At 37.2% G+C, this 14,731-nt stretch overlaps 1 protein-coding gene across 2 annotated transcripts in view; it reads right to left on the bottom strand.

Moving 5' to 3' along the window:
- The window catches only part of COL25A1 (collagen type XXV alpha 1 chain), a 152,697-nt gene that overhangs the window by 24,220 nt on the left and 113,746 nt on the right, over positions 1-14,731 (bottom strand). For both annotated transcript variants that reach the window (XM_026848061.1, XM_026848062.1), the window contains exons 20-28: positions 13,378-13,422; positions 12,824-12,901; positions 9,752-9,775; positions 8,278-8,322; positions 6,662-6,706; positions 6,272-6,352; positions 5,500-5,562; positions 3,671-3,721; positions 3,283-3,309 (exon numbers count right to left, since the gene is read on the bottom strand). In XM_026848061.1, coding sequence (XP_026703862.1) covers positions 3,283-3,309; positions 3,671-3,721; positions 5,500-5,562; positions 6,272-6,352; positions 6,662-6,706; positions 8,278-8,322; positions 9,752-9,775; positions 12,824-12,901; positions 13,378-13,422 — 459 coding nt within the window. The remainder of the gene's footprint in view (positions 1-3,282; positions 3,310-3,670; positions 3,722-5,499; positions 5,563-6,271; positions 6,353-6,661; positions 6,707-8,277; positions 8,323-9,751; positions 9,776-12,823; positions 12,902-13,377; positions 13,423-14,731) is intronic.

Here is a 14,731-nt window from a genome sequence, read left to right as displayed (position 1 = left end):
CAAAAAAACTAATTAATGGTGAAAATAAGCCATTTTTAGAAAGTCAAAGAATTGGACTTTGCTCCTTAGAATGACGTTTAGGGAAAGCAGTAAGCAGGAGCAAGACAAGTTCTATATAAATTTGAGAAATTAATTGCGTATTTTGCTCTGGGTTAGAAAAAAAAATCCGGCAGAACCAAAACTTTTCTTTTAGCCATTTTCAGAGAGTTGGATCAGACCTCCAAAGCTCCCTCTTTACATAGTTGTAACAACCAAATTGAAAATTATCTTTTTTTAAACTAAGTTAAAATTCTCAGAGAAGCTGACCTTGTCAGGAGGCCCTGCACATAATTCTTGAAAATATTAATCACAGAGGTTTGTGTTCCTTTCTGTCAACTAAGTCTTTTTTCCTCCATTTTACGATTAACAATGTAATCACACGGAGTAATCCTCACATATATATATAAAATTTAACACTTTTTGTGAGAAAAAAATAAAACTATCTTTTCACAGTGCTTTCAAACACACAAAGTAAGCACAAAAAAGTCAAACTGAATTTTAAGAACTGTAATATTTCCACGTGAAAATTTATTTTTAAGCTGCTTCATTTCTTTTCAAGACAAAATTTATGCCAAACACTGAGAAGGGAAATTTTCAAGGCAAAAGTAACAATCCACCATCCTCTAATGAATAACAACAACAAAAAAATATTCCCTAAATCAATTTTTAACTTTCCTCAGTTAGACCTCTCAATTTTAACTGCAGAAGTGCAAACAGAGGAAGAAAAACTGAAGAGATGGGTTAAAGCGAAGATTCCTTTTCTAATGCAAACACCATAAACACTTAAATGACTAATGTAATGGGGTGATGGCCTCCTTGTGACACTGAACACTTTCAACTGACACATAACAAAAAAACCCTGACAGCACAGGGTGTTACAGGATGTTACTTTGGATGATAGGAAAGACTTGGGGTAAAACAAAACAAGACTGATGCTCTGCTCTAACTTGGTGTATTCTATATATGCTGTTGAGTAAACCAGAGTTGTTCATCAGGAGTAGAAAGAGAAGTTTGTGATTTGCACTGAGATTGAATAGTTGGGTTTTTTACTTACTGGAAGACCAAGGGGCCCTCTGTCACCCTTTTGACCTGGTTCACCCTTCAATCCTTTAAGACCATTTAACCCTGGTTCACCCTAAACGTAAAAGTATAAATGCCAAATTTTTGGTGCTATAAAGGGTGTTTAAGATGGGATAGAAGAAGCCAGTCTCAGAAATGTCTGCAAATTCCAGTTTGAAACAAGGACACAAATTCAAACTTCTTAGCTTACTGGCAATTTATATACTAGTATAGTACTGGGCAAAAACACTTGGGAGGGTGTCTGCTGGAGATTTAAAATCTGTGTGAAAAGAACTACAGGAAACTTATAAGCTACAGATTCTTTTGAATCTTTTCCTAATGATTATCACTATAGATAGATGGTTTGAATTGAGCATGAATTTCAGGGGTTTTTGGAATTTCCTCAAATCTCATAAACGACCCTATGCAGATAATTCAAACGGAAATAAAACTTTTAGAAAAATAAGCTTCAAAACCGCAGGTTTCTACAGTGGGATCTCTTGAAAAGTAAATTTTGTAAGGAAGCAATATTTTTTCTTATGGCAAACTGGAATTTGCAGAAAAATCTTACATAAAGATACTTTAAACCTTTAAGCATACATAATTAAACAGTAACAAATTAAAAGAAGCAGTATAGGTTATACAATAGTAAGCTCTTTGGGAAGTCCATAGCTTCAGTGTTCATACAGAGAAGTTTAAACAACATAAGAAATGGCACTTGTCTTGTGATTGTTAAATTATGCATAGGCTATTACATTAAACATCATTAAGAGGATAATGGTGGGTTTGGAGTTGCCAGTAAATCATTCTCGCATCATGAAAAACTACCTCATCTTGAGAGCTGCCCAGTCAAAAAGAGTACTGACCACATCTGCCTCTTTTGAGAAACAGAAATACATGAGTATTTCATCCAGGCTGCTCCCCATGGCCTGTTCCTAGGCTTCCCTTTGATGTATTATGTTACCTTATATCATACTACTATATTAAAAAAAAAAACAAAACCTCAATAGAATCTAGTCAGCTGCTTTAAGTAACTCCAGACATCATTTGCCTGCTTTGCACCCCTAAATAGCCATTTCTTTATTCTTTCTCTATTTGACTTGATGTGACTTTCAGAGCAGTAGCACTGAAAACGCTGAGGTTTTGGAAACAGACCTGAGAAATCTCACAAAAGCCTGAGTCTCAGGCCAAAAGCCTGAGGTAAGGCAGGACTGGTGCTAAGATGGAACAGACTTGACTTCAAAAAGTGATTTATGACTCAGGCTTCTTGCACCAAGGTAACACAAACAGTCTCATGAGGAGTCAAACCTGTGATTTTCTGTCTCACACCATAAAAAAAACAAACCCCAAAAAATTAAACAAAAAAATCCCGTCTCTTATTTTTCCAGAAAGGTGCATGTGAGTAGGGATCCATACTGATTAAAATGATCATACCTGACAACACCACTGGCCCTAATGAATGCTATGCTATAGTGTCACACTGAATTTTAGTTTACTGGTGATTACTGAATTAAAGCACAAAATAAAATATTCCAATTCTGTCAAAACCCCCTTCCCTCCTCCGGACCTGTTTTTGGGGGCTTAGAGAACACTACAGTGTATCTTCATGTGCTGTGCTGTGGAAAACGTTCAGATAGTATTGAAGACCTGCCTGATTGGGGATTCCAGGTTGGAAAACAAAAATACACACATGAGTTTGTGATGGGGAACTCGCATAATGCGTGAAGAAACTGGTACATGGCACCTAAGAAGGTGAAAGGCCATTCAAACTGGAAGAAGTGGGAGATGCAAGACAGCATAAATGAAGAAGAATTTATCTGACTTTTTCTTTATTTCCTGAATGTATAACACGCTTCTATGTTCAAAAGTAATTCCAATTGCAAGTGCAATGTTGAGTAACTTGCCCATAAACAGGAAACTAAATAATTTAGTGCCACATTACAAATATTAATTAAAAAAAAATGATTCAGCCAATGCTCAGGTTAAATACTACTCAGGAACAATCACAGAAAATTTCAAAAGCTTTTAAGCTGTATGTTAATATTAAAATCTGCTTTAAGGTTTAAGAATATAAGAAACATTTATTAAATGAAGCATAAGACAAAACATAGCTGCATGCATTAAAGAACATAGTGTGACACTTCACAGACATCAAGAACGTGACTATTTAAGACAGCCATTTACCTTTGGGCCAGGCAGTCCATGAGGTCCCTGAAAATAAAGATACCATTTTTCATTAGGAAAATATGCCACATATTTTTAAGATTTTGTTGTTTTGTAGGGGTGCAAGTTGCACCTGTATTTTTTTTCCTCACAAATTAAATGCAGCTGCCAATAAAGCAACTGTAAACACCTGATTCAGAAAATGAACCAGACCAGTAGTATGTTAACACTAACATAGGTGGTGCAATTTGTTTCTCTACTTCCTATGAATTTTAAGACATGCAGAAAAGGTTCTAAATTAGGTCCCTCTCTAATGGTCACATACACTCATAGCACTTGCATTAAACAGGCTTTAAAATGACAAGAGGGCTTAAACCCTTTCTAGCCCCGCTCCTCCTCCTAAGCTTACCATAGGGCCTGGAGGACCATGTGGCCCTGGTGGTCCAGGTGGTCCTATCATCTACAGACAAAAAACAATGGCATTAAATCATGCAGAGTAAAGAACTCCCTCTCAAATACCCTAAGTTAGACTGACCCTTCTGTTCGCAAGCACTTACAAACATAGCAATGCAATGGTGCACATTGACAGCATATCTAGAAAGGGTTTTTAGGAATGGGAATTATTTTGATTTGAAAGACAGGGTACCTGAAGTGTAGATCTGCCTGTGGATATAGCTGCATTCCTCTCCCCTGATTCTTACTCCTAGGGTCTAAGATACACTTTAACATGTTATAGGAAAAAAAATAAATCTCTAAAACAAACAGTACTGATCAGGGATGCTTGAACTTTTTAATATTTTATGGTATGTGCTCCTTAGTTGTCTCTGTACTACGTTATCTACAGAAACAGAAGAAGATGATGTGTGATTTTATTCCTCCCCCAATAGTGATGAATGGAAAAGATACTATATTCAAGCTAGGGTTTGGCATATTTTCAAAATTTCTCTTTGTCTCCCCTTTTATTTCATTTAGCCCACTTGTACCAAGAACTCCCTAAAGTCATTAAAATAGGTAATCAGGTTGCTCAGCATTTAGTGCATGCATATTCTCTACTGGTTTCCTGTGTTCCTAACAAATCCATGGAAGAGAATTTCATGATGGTATTTACAGTTTAATGTCATCTCTGTTCCTGGGTTTAATCTCAAAGGGCTGTTATCATAACCTGCAAGGTGGCAGCAGGGATGCTAAATCAGGTCTCCAGATTTAAGAGCAACCTCTCTGCTACACTAGCTGTTGGTGATGGCAATGGTTGCAACAAAATGAGCTTTGAAACCTAAGATACAGATTCCACCATCTGTGAAACCTCCTGAAAACTGAAAGACTTGTTTCAAGTGAGAGCAAGAGAACAAGATGAACGAGTTAGTGAATTAGTTTGTAACAAATTAATTTTCATTTCAGAGGAAGAGACCTGGAGATACAGGGTGCTTAGTGTGTCCTGCAATGGCAGAGGGTAACCCCTTTGACTCCTCAGAGCTATGTCTCCAAATACGCAGGCCATGACACCACTGACAAGGTAGTGGCAGTTAACTTCTGCTCTGAGGTTTCCTAACTTACTATGCTCTGAAAATGGTAATCACTCATATCATAAAGGTATTGTGTGGACAGGTTTTTTGTTTGTTTTGGGTTTGTCTGTGTTTGTTGTTTTTTTTTTTTTGTGGGTTTTGTTGTTGTTGTTGTTTTGTAATGCCTTTACAACACTTAAAAAATCAGAAGAATGACTGGTCTTGTAAAACTAGTCTCTATCCTGAGTCACATGTCGCTATTCCTGGCATCACTGAAGTCAGTCTAGTCTGCTTCTCACTGGACTTTCTGAGATCCCCAGAATACAAGGTGTCAAGAGAGATTTTTTCTTTGGTTTGTTTTTAGGTTTAGTTTTTGGGGTTTTTTTCCCATCAGTCTTATCTCTCCATTTTATCTTGCAAAGTATTTATCTTTTGATTCATTACAGAACCAGAAGACTTTCACTGAAGGGAGAAGGACTGTGGTTCATAGTGAGAGAACAGAACAGGATTACATCCTTAGAATTTCTTAAACAGTATTTAGCTTTATGACCAGAAGTCCATTCATTCTCAAAAGGGCAAAGAGTCAAATAGGAAAAAATATTTTGAAAATTCAAGTGTAGGAATCATCAAGGATGCCAGGAAAGATTATCCGTGAATATGAAGTATTGTTCAGAATCAAAAGCTAGGAACCATTGCTGGATTATTATGGTCACTGCAGCTCCACACTGAGACTTACTGAAGGACCCTGGGCACCAGGCAAACCAACATCTCCTTTTTCGCCTTTCATACCATTGGCTCCCTACAAAATCATTACAAGACAGCACTTACAATCAATTCAGAAATTATATTTATTTGCAAATAATTACATATTTTAAAAAAGAATAATACAGCACATGTATAATGGAATTAATTTTTTTAAGTTTTGCTGTTACTTTATTAATAACTTTTAACAAATGTAAAGGTATGCTTTTATATTCTTGGCTATCAATTGTGGCATAATATTTGTAACACGTCCTTAAGTTGACGCTCCATTCATGATATAATATACTATGGGTACATTTTTGGAATTGTTTCTATTTTTACTGAGAAATTTCATTTGTACCTTGATACGGAAGAGGAAGAATGCATCCAATAAATACTGATGTATTTCCTCTTCCTCTTCAATCTAAGTAATCTGAAATTCCTGATATGTGTTCAAAACACAGCTCCTTTCTCCTACAAGCTACACTTGCCCAAGTTGTGCTATACATTACAAGAGAGGCACAAATCTGATCAGCATGCCAACTAATCTGTCTCTTCCCAAAGCAGTATTTTGTTTGAGTGTAAGTGGAATGAAAAGTTCTGACAATCTTACACTTCATCCTAGATCGGCTGCAGAACAATCTCAGAATTTTCCTCCCCAGTGCTTTCTGCCTCATTTGCAATTTATCAGCACTGTTAGAAAATCCTGATAGTGGAAGAGAGAAAAAAAAAAAAAAAGCTAAAATAAGTTAATTTTTCATACTCACTGGCAGGCCAGGCAGTCCAATTCCTCCCTTTTCTCCAGGCATTCCAGGATCACCTGTATCTCCTTTTGAGCCTTTAGGACCCTAAAATATGTACTTATTCAGCAAGTCATGTGTAAAAAACCAGACACCTCAACAGAATCTAGTTTCAATCCTAATAAGCAGAGTAAGATTTCTATGGATTGAGACCTTTGTTATTAAGATGTAGAAATGCAGCCATTATTATACTGCAGAGTATGCAGCAACACAATAATGATCTTTATTAATTACTCTCATTATATTATTATTTAGATTATGAAATCTAAGATACAACTTGGGATCACCGATATAATCTCCTGAAATAAGCTATGGTTGCTCACATGATCTTCACAACATGATTTATGCATAACGTACCTGCTCCCCATCAACTCCTGGGGTTCCTGGGGATCCTGGCTCACCCTGCAAAAAGATAAGATGGCATTGGATTATCCCAATTGTCCCAGACATTAGAGGAAAGAGGCAGAGAAACTGCCATAATTAACAACAGCAAAGCCAGAGAATATTGTGTCAAAATGAACAGCATATATATTATACATATATGCAAGATACTGAATAAATAGCCCTGCTGATTAGGTCATTACAACCAAAGGCCAAACAAGTGCATAAAAAGAAACAAAAAAAGAGTAATAAAGATAAGCCTGGTGAAGCCTGGTGAAAAGACCCCAATCCAGTGAAAACTTTATCAGTTACTGGAATAAATATAGAATCATGTCTCTTGATAAATGTAGGGTAGACAAAGACTTCATGTTTTCTTTCCCTGGTTAATATAAATTATCCAGTAAAGGAGTTCACATTCCCAACATTGCCCTGTGACTGATTCCTGAATAGCATTCTCCAAGGGAGCAAGTTACACTGATGGGTAGAGACTATAATATTGGGAACAAACTCCTGTAAGGTTGAATTCTGCTTTGAGTCATTATTTTTGATTGAGCACGCTCACCCATATGAAGGAACACAACCTCGTCAACACTTCAACTCCAGGCTGCAGATATGCTGGGTAGATCCTAATGCAGAAAGCCATTTCTGCACACTTAACTGTGTATTCCATTATCAATTTTCACGCAGAAGAATGAACCTCGTTTCTCACAATTTCTCGAAAAAATTAACATATATAATGTGTTGTATTTCCATATAATACCTTGGATGAAGCCTAAAATTGAAATGTCTAGTTATTGAAGAAACATGTATTTACTCTTGAAAGAGTTTAGAGTCACTAATAGAAGATACGATCTATTTAGTACTTAAGAAATAGGAGAATTATCTCAACTAATTTAAAACCAATTTAAGGAGGGTCCACTAACTGCAAAACTTGGGTTTTTTTTTAAAGCATAGGCAAATTCATTATTTAAATTTTATAGTACAGTGCAGCATATGGTATTCATTGTCTCTGTGTGGGCTGCTCACTAACAGTTCTGGTACTACACACAGCACCAGCCAGGTGGGATTAGCAGGCTTGGGTTTGCAGCCAGGCTCCTGCCCGCATGTGCATGTTTTAATTTTTACTGACATTAGAAAAGACTGTGCTTATTTGGGTGGGCACCCCTGTAATATAAAAGCGGCATTCACATGCACTCATACCGTGGCCAGTGGTGCCTTGCACACAGTTCTACCTACCCCATTTCCACTCAGCCAGAAGTGGTGCCTAGGAGCCACTGTCTGGTTGTGTGGCTACTTTGCAACGTCCTAGGGAACGGCCTCAGTGCAAAGCCATGGGGGAGATGCTTCTGCCCTGTTTCAATACTAGTTGTGCTGGTTCTCGGCTTTGGATCTGTGTGTAGCAACTAAGCAAAGCACACATTCTGGAAAGCTACATTTCAAAAGGCTAGCACACAAAGTTTGAAACATGCCATGTTCAGTAAAATTACAAATACGCTGTACAGGATTGCTCCGTGTACCTGTGTGCACACCAGTTAAAAAACCAAAAGACACCACAACCCTTAAGATACAATGGGTAAAATACAGAAGATCACCTTTGGCCCCTGCAGCCCTTGGGGTCCCGGTGGTCCTGGTGGCCCCTAAACAGAAAGATACAAACCTCTCAGCTTTTAAATAAATTCCTGCAGGACTTGCCATGTAAACACAGGCTGATTGTTAATGCAGCTCCGATAACAAAATGGGTTAGAATCTTAACACAAGGGAAACCAAGACCAGTTATAGACAAGTTAGCCTGTGACAATTCTCAATCACCAGAAGGGTACCACAAAAAACTATGTTAAAATAACAGTAGAGATCATATTTTATAATAAAGCCCTGCTGCTCCCACTGATGAAATGGCAAAGCTACTCATAATGGCAGGGACACCAAAACTCACCTCAGCCACATTTTCCAGCCCTCACATCCTGATCCAAAACAATCCATGGTCAGGAGAAATCTCCAGCTGATTGTAAAGAGGATTCAGCTAGAAGATGCTAAGTGCATTTGGGGATACACAGTGTTTTGTAAAATTGCCATGGAATAAGTTGCATTTCTTCCATTTCTACCTCAGGCTGTGGACACATATGTATCAAATAGTGGTCTGGATGGTGCACAGTGGGGATGCTTCTAAAAAACCTCCTACATTTAAAAATCCCCTCCATTAATATAAAGAAAGCATTTGTAGAGATGAGAAAACAAACTAACAGCAATATTGCAGAGAAGGACTTGAAACAAAAAGAATAATAAATTAATTTGTTTATACCAAGTCTGCAGCTTTAAGAGAAGGCTGACTTTGCAATACTATAAGCATCTCCTGGCTGGTGTCAGGATTCTCAGAAATTGTGTCTGGCCTGACGTGACTAAACCTCCCACCAAAATTGGCTGGAGTAAAAGCATTGGAGTGTTCAGTCCACATTTTGGGGAGAGGTGTTGGAAAATTTATCGTTATTTTTGAGATCTGATAAGATAGGACAAGAGAATTCCTCATACTTGGGCTATCTACTTAGCTTTACTTATAGTTAACTGAGACAGGCCTTTTTTCAGAAAATAATTCATTTGCATCTAAACTCCCAAACAAAGTTTCTTCACAAGCCAATTTGAAAGAACCGAATTTCAGCCCTGAAAATAAGGTTGATAATAGAAAATTGTTTGGTATTCAAATCCTGCTTCGTGTTTTCACTCGATTCCCACATAGACACACAGAGATGGGGACATACATCAAAAATTCCAAAGCAGCTATCTGCCTAGATGTGTACCTCAAGAAATACCAAGTTCTGTTTTTTCCTGATCTCTTGCTTAAGTGAACTGAAGTTTTGCCATTAATTCAGCAGGAGCAGAATTGGTCTCATTGTTGAATGGCTTTCAACAATGGGTTCTCTGTTATGGGAACACCAAGCAAATAAATAAATACATGTGATGATGAAGCAGGTCAACATCCAATGAAGGCATGCCCTGCACTAGCAGAATTATGAACATGCTACAACACAAAGGAGAAGCTCAACACACAGTAAGTCATGCAATAGGAATTACCGTGACAGTCAGAGTGGCAATCCTCTGTTGGCAAAATATATTAACAAAAGACACCATTACCAGAATTGAATAAGGATATAAATTGTTCTGCTTGCTACAATTATCATCTACACAAAACCTATGGTGCATCTGGGAGACACCATGCCTCCAAAAAACAAGAGTAAAAACCATGTGATTTTTAACTCCCAGTGTTGTTCTAGCTGCTTGGCTTCTATGGGAAACCAGGGTTTTACATAGGTGAATACTGCAGGTTCTTGCACAATTAAAGAAATCACATAGATGATGACTAAATAGCTAATTCATAGCAAAAGTCTTCCAAAAATATTTTTTAAAAAACATTTTAGGAAAACATGAGTTGGTGTCTTAAGTTGACTAAAGGGCTTGCCCTATGTTTTTCAATCTCTGCAGGTTTTGCATCAATATTTTATTAATAAATACAGTTCCTAGAGTGGAGACGTAACACTGATTTTCATACAGAAATGCAGATGTACAAAAAAAGTTAAGTTCTAAAGCCAAAACTGCTGGTCCACAAAGCTGGCTCTATATACTACAATTCTCCTTTAAATGTTTGGAAAGACAAAAGACATTTTCATTATGGAATGAGGCAAAATATCGATCTACCACTATTTTTTTTTTTTTTCCAAAGAATAATTTAAAAGCAAGCAAAAAAGTAATTAAAAGTCATTAAAACACTTGTATATGTTTTTAAGCAGAGTAAAACACCCAAACAGTGCTGCTTGAACACACTTTCCTATTACCTACATGGAACAAGAAATATTTAACTTTTATAATTGTTTTCCTATGTGAAAAGAAAGGTTTGCAAATCTTCTGTTTTAAGCTTTAAAAGAATCTCCATTTGCCAGGGCAGCAATACATCCTGTTGTCAGGAATCTGGAACCCGCTCAATACAAAGTACTTGGAAAAAAAATTCTCTAACACATGGCTTTAATATATTGATGTCCACTGTATTGTAACATAATAACAGAAACATATCAAGAACTTTAAAAATACTGAGAAATTTAGTTTATCTAGATATGAAAACCTAAAATAACCATTGCAAATTAATGTCTGCTTATTCACACTAACAGGTTCCTTTCCGGCAGCATATTCAGATTTTAATAGCTGATCCTTAGTTCCTGCAAAGGTTAGACTTTTGCAGCTACTGCCTTTTGCCTTAGGAAAGTCTGCAGAAGGGGCCTGAAGAGCAATTTCAACAAAGACACAAATTTTATATCTGTTCCTGCAAGTGAAAGCCACATACACTCAGCAGTGGTCTTGTTCAGACTATGAGGGTAAGTTTAAGATTGCACTTTTCAGTGCTGATGGACTAAGGCATCTTATTCTCCACTGACACATGAGCTAGAGTAGGAGGCACAAGGCAAAGTAACTAAATTGTTATGAAGCTTCTAGACTGCTTGATGATTATCACTAAATTCTAAAAAAAACCCGGACAGGCAGCCCAGGTCTTTCTTACAAATTCTTGTCAACTTCCTAAATCAGCCGGCCAAATTCTGTGCAAGTTCACAGCTCAGTGCCAAGCACTGTAAGTTCTCATTTGCTTCTATGGGAGAGCTGCAAATCTCAGAGCCCCTAAGAATTTGGCACCAGGAGACATAGGAATGGGTGCTTGCCATCTGAAAGGACTGAGCTGGATTTGGCAAGGATATTTTTGACTGATCCTATATAATCTTACACTACCCTTGCACAGCCATTCCCATTAATATCAATTATTTGTTACCCTGGATGAGAAGGTGATGACATTTGAAATGATTTACAATAGGATAAGGGCCTCCTAACATGTTTCAACTACTGCAAAAGGCTTTAGTCACTTTTTAAGACTTCTTTATGTGCTGCAACTTTTCTAAGGAAGCTTGAAAGTAACATTGATGCCAGAGTTAAGATACAAAAACAGAATACAGGAGATACAGGGGCTAGAGTCGTTGGCAAATCTGTGTCTAGTAATATGCAACATAAATTTCAAGCTACTTTAGGTATCTAACTCAGAGACTGAAAGTTGTGTGCATGAATTTCCTTAGAAGTAAAACAAATAAGATAGACATAATGCAGAGCTTCACAATATGTCTATGTAGACTTCCCCATAGACACCACTCACAATGGAAGTGTGGACTTAGCCTTAATGACATACAGGTTTTTAGCATTTAGTAAAGGCAGTGAGGTTTGTTTTTTTTTTTATTTTTCAAAAGAGTCTTGACAACCAAATGACTGGCCAGGCATCTATACACTCCCACTGAGTAACTGCAAGAAAAAAAGTTCAGTGGCTTCAGTGAGAAAATAATCAGATCCACAATGAGCCAAATTCAGTCTTCAGTTACACATAAGCAAGCCATTCACTTTGGTGGAGTTATACTGCACATAATTTGCATCTGAGTATACTGCAATGTAAATCACCTTGACTGCAATGACATATGTCACCTCAGTACTTTGCTTTTATGCAAACACTCATTCATTCTTTTTATAACCCCACTTTAATCCTCCACAATTTTCTGCACACCAGTCAAAATAAGTTTTCTGGAAACGAATAAGTGGAAAGACTGGTGCTTGGTCTATTTAACATACTCAAGTTGCTGATTGAATCCACAGCTTGCTAATGGAACCACATTACATGGTTTCCAAATCTCAAATATTCTGCTCTTTGCAAAGGAAAAGGAAGAGGAAGAGGAAAAGGAGGAAAAAAAGAAATGTCAATATTATACTACATGAACCAAAAAGCAGACACCTCTGCTGAAGCTATGTATGTAGTTTATTACATGAATTCAGCACTAAGCACCAGAGCCAGCAATGAATCAGCTTTATCCTCATTAGATGATGTCAGTAGTCTCCAGGGGAAATGAAACTAATTCACTCAGCTAAATTGTATCAAGGAAACAGTTTATCTAACACCAAAGGGAAAGCATCCTTTCCAAACATAGAAAGAAATTTCTGATATATAAACTCAGCAAATCTTTGCACACAAAACAGTTTCAAGGTCTACACAAAAGAGAAATAGAATGCTGTCAGACTGCTTTTTCTCAGACCAGACGAAGCCACTCCAGCCTTGTTATGTTTGCATACCTGCAGAGCTTCATGGATATTGCCATTATAGTCAATTATCTCTGTTGCACCTTGATCACCCTTCTGTCCAGGTGGTCCCTGTAATATATTTTCCATAAAAATTTTGAGTCACCTATCAAAGAATATTCTAGACACAACTACTGACACACGCTATGACCTGACTGTGCAGTGTTGGAATCTTGTACTTACAGTATATTACTACAATCTACAAAAGTTAGCATTAAATTAAAATTGTTTTTAAAGGAAAATTATTTAAAAAAAAAAACAACAAACAAGCAAGTCAGTACATAGTGACTTGTGCTGCAGTGGGAAAGCAAATATATGAAACCTCTGAGGTTCAATGTCAGAACCTCTGGCACGTAGCATCCTGCCCATGATCTGTGAACAGGAGACAAGGGCTGGTATTCATATTAAAGGCCAGTTAACAACACATGTTCCACCAGAGTCAAGTGCCCAATTTCACCAGTTTAACTGGAGTTGCTGCTACAATTTCAATTCATAGTGTAGACTGAATCTATGACAAAATAAAACGCTGAAAAGTGAAGTAGACTTACCCGTGGACCTGCAGATCCTGTGTCACCTCTGTCACCTGTATCACCCTATGTAAAAATGACATTTGAAAACAGATATGCTGTTTGACAATATATCACATACTTCTTCCCTTTTAGTTATGTTTACCTTAAATAAACCAGTTTGAAAGGCCTCTTGTCATAAAAAGAATGAGGATCTTAATTAATTAAAGGAAAAATTCCTTCAAAATTTGTGTAGGTATGGTTGACTGATGCATTTTGTTCTGTGTAAATTGTTAAGAGTGTGCTGTACTGGCTTGGAATAAGAAATCCCAGAGAACCAAACACAACACAGATTGCCAATTAATTTACTTGTAGAACTTCCCTATTCTTAATGGTGCTATTAGCAAAAGCTTTAAGAAAAACCTAGAGAAATGAAATCACTTGGTCTGAAAACACTTAGCAACTTCTTCAAAGGTGTGTTTCAAAGTGTATAAACTTTCTGTGATCATGACTCCACTAACTTTCTGAAGTTCCCTACTCATGAGTTGTCTTCCCCACAAACACAACATTACTGTCAGCATTAGAGTTCCCCTACTCCCTTACTGCAACAGGCTTTAGATCTTTACCATCTTGCGCACAGCTTTTTCTTCCTGGCTATTTGTAATAAGTTTCAAGTGATGGAGGGAATTTCAAACATGTATGCATTCATATCCAGTGACTATGATTCATTTCATTTAGGTCACTTTCATAGCAAGATCTTATATTGTTATATTCCTCAAAATTAATTTGGGTAAGAACTGCAACTTTTGCTCCTGTTGAAATCTATAAAATGTTGATACAACTCAGGGAAGAATGATTAATTCGCCAGTGGTAATAGTAAACACAGAAAACTGAAAATTTTCATGTGGCTAATGAAGGAATATGGGGAGCAGGCTGGTGGCAGGACATAATTAAGGTTGTGCGATCTGCTTTTCCCTTCAGTGTTGCCTTGGCAGCAGCTAGTAAACATGTCATTGGAATTGTTAAAAAATGAAGTTCCCAACTACACTGACTTCTCTGGGCCAGATTTTCTAGACAAGTATGCAGATAAAATGAAAATCGTATGTTCCTTTTTGATAAAAAGGAAACTAAATGGGGGATCTTTATCTTTTTGGTGCATTTGGGCGGTGCTCAGGTACTGAAGGCAAATGAGAGGCTGATTTCCTCTTCTACTCTCACTGTGATGCTTTAATCCCCTCATCAGCTCCCTCACTTTCCAATGTTTCTTTCTGGTGAGAACCAAGAGGTTAAGTGGCACTTATTTAATCATATCCTTAAGCACTGTGAATGGGCTGCTCTTCAAGGACCTTTCAAGTACTGCAAACAGTATCTTACCAGTCTATATTGTCTTGTCATC

This window comes from Athene cunicularia (genome assembly GCF_003259725.1).
Source record: "Athene cunicularia isolate RWA chromosome 4 unlocalized genomic scaffold, athCun1 chr4_part2, whole genome shotgun sequence".
Classification (NCBI taxonomy): domain Eukaryota; kingdom Metazoa; phylum Chordata; class Aves; order Strigiformes; family Strigidae; genus Athene; species Athene cunicularia.
This window is presented reverse-complemented; position numbering and strand designations above follow the sequence as displayed.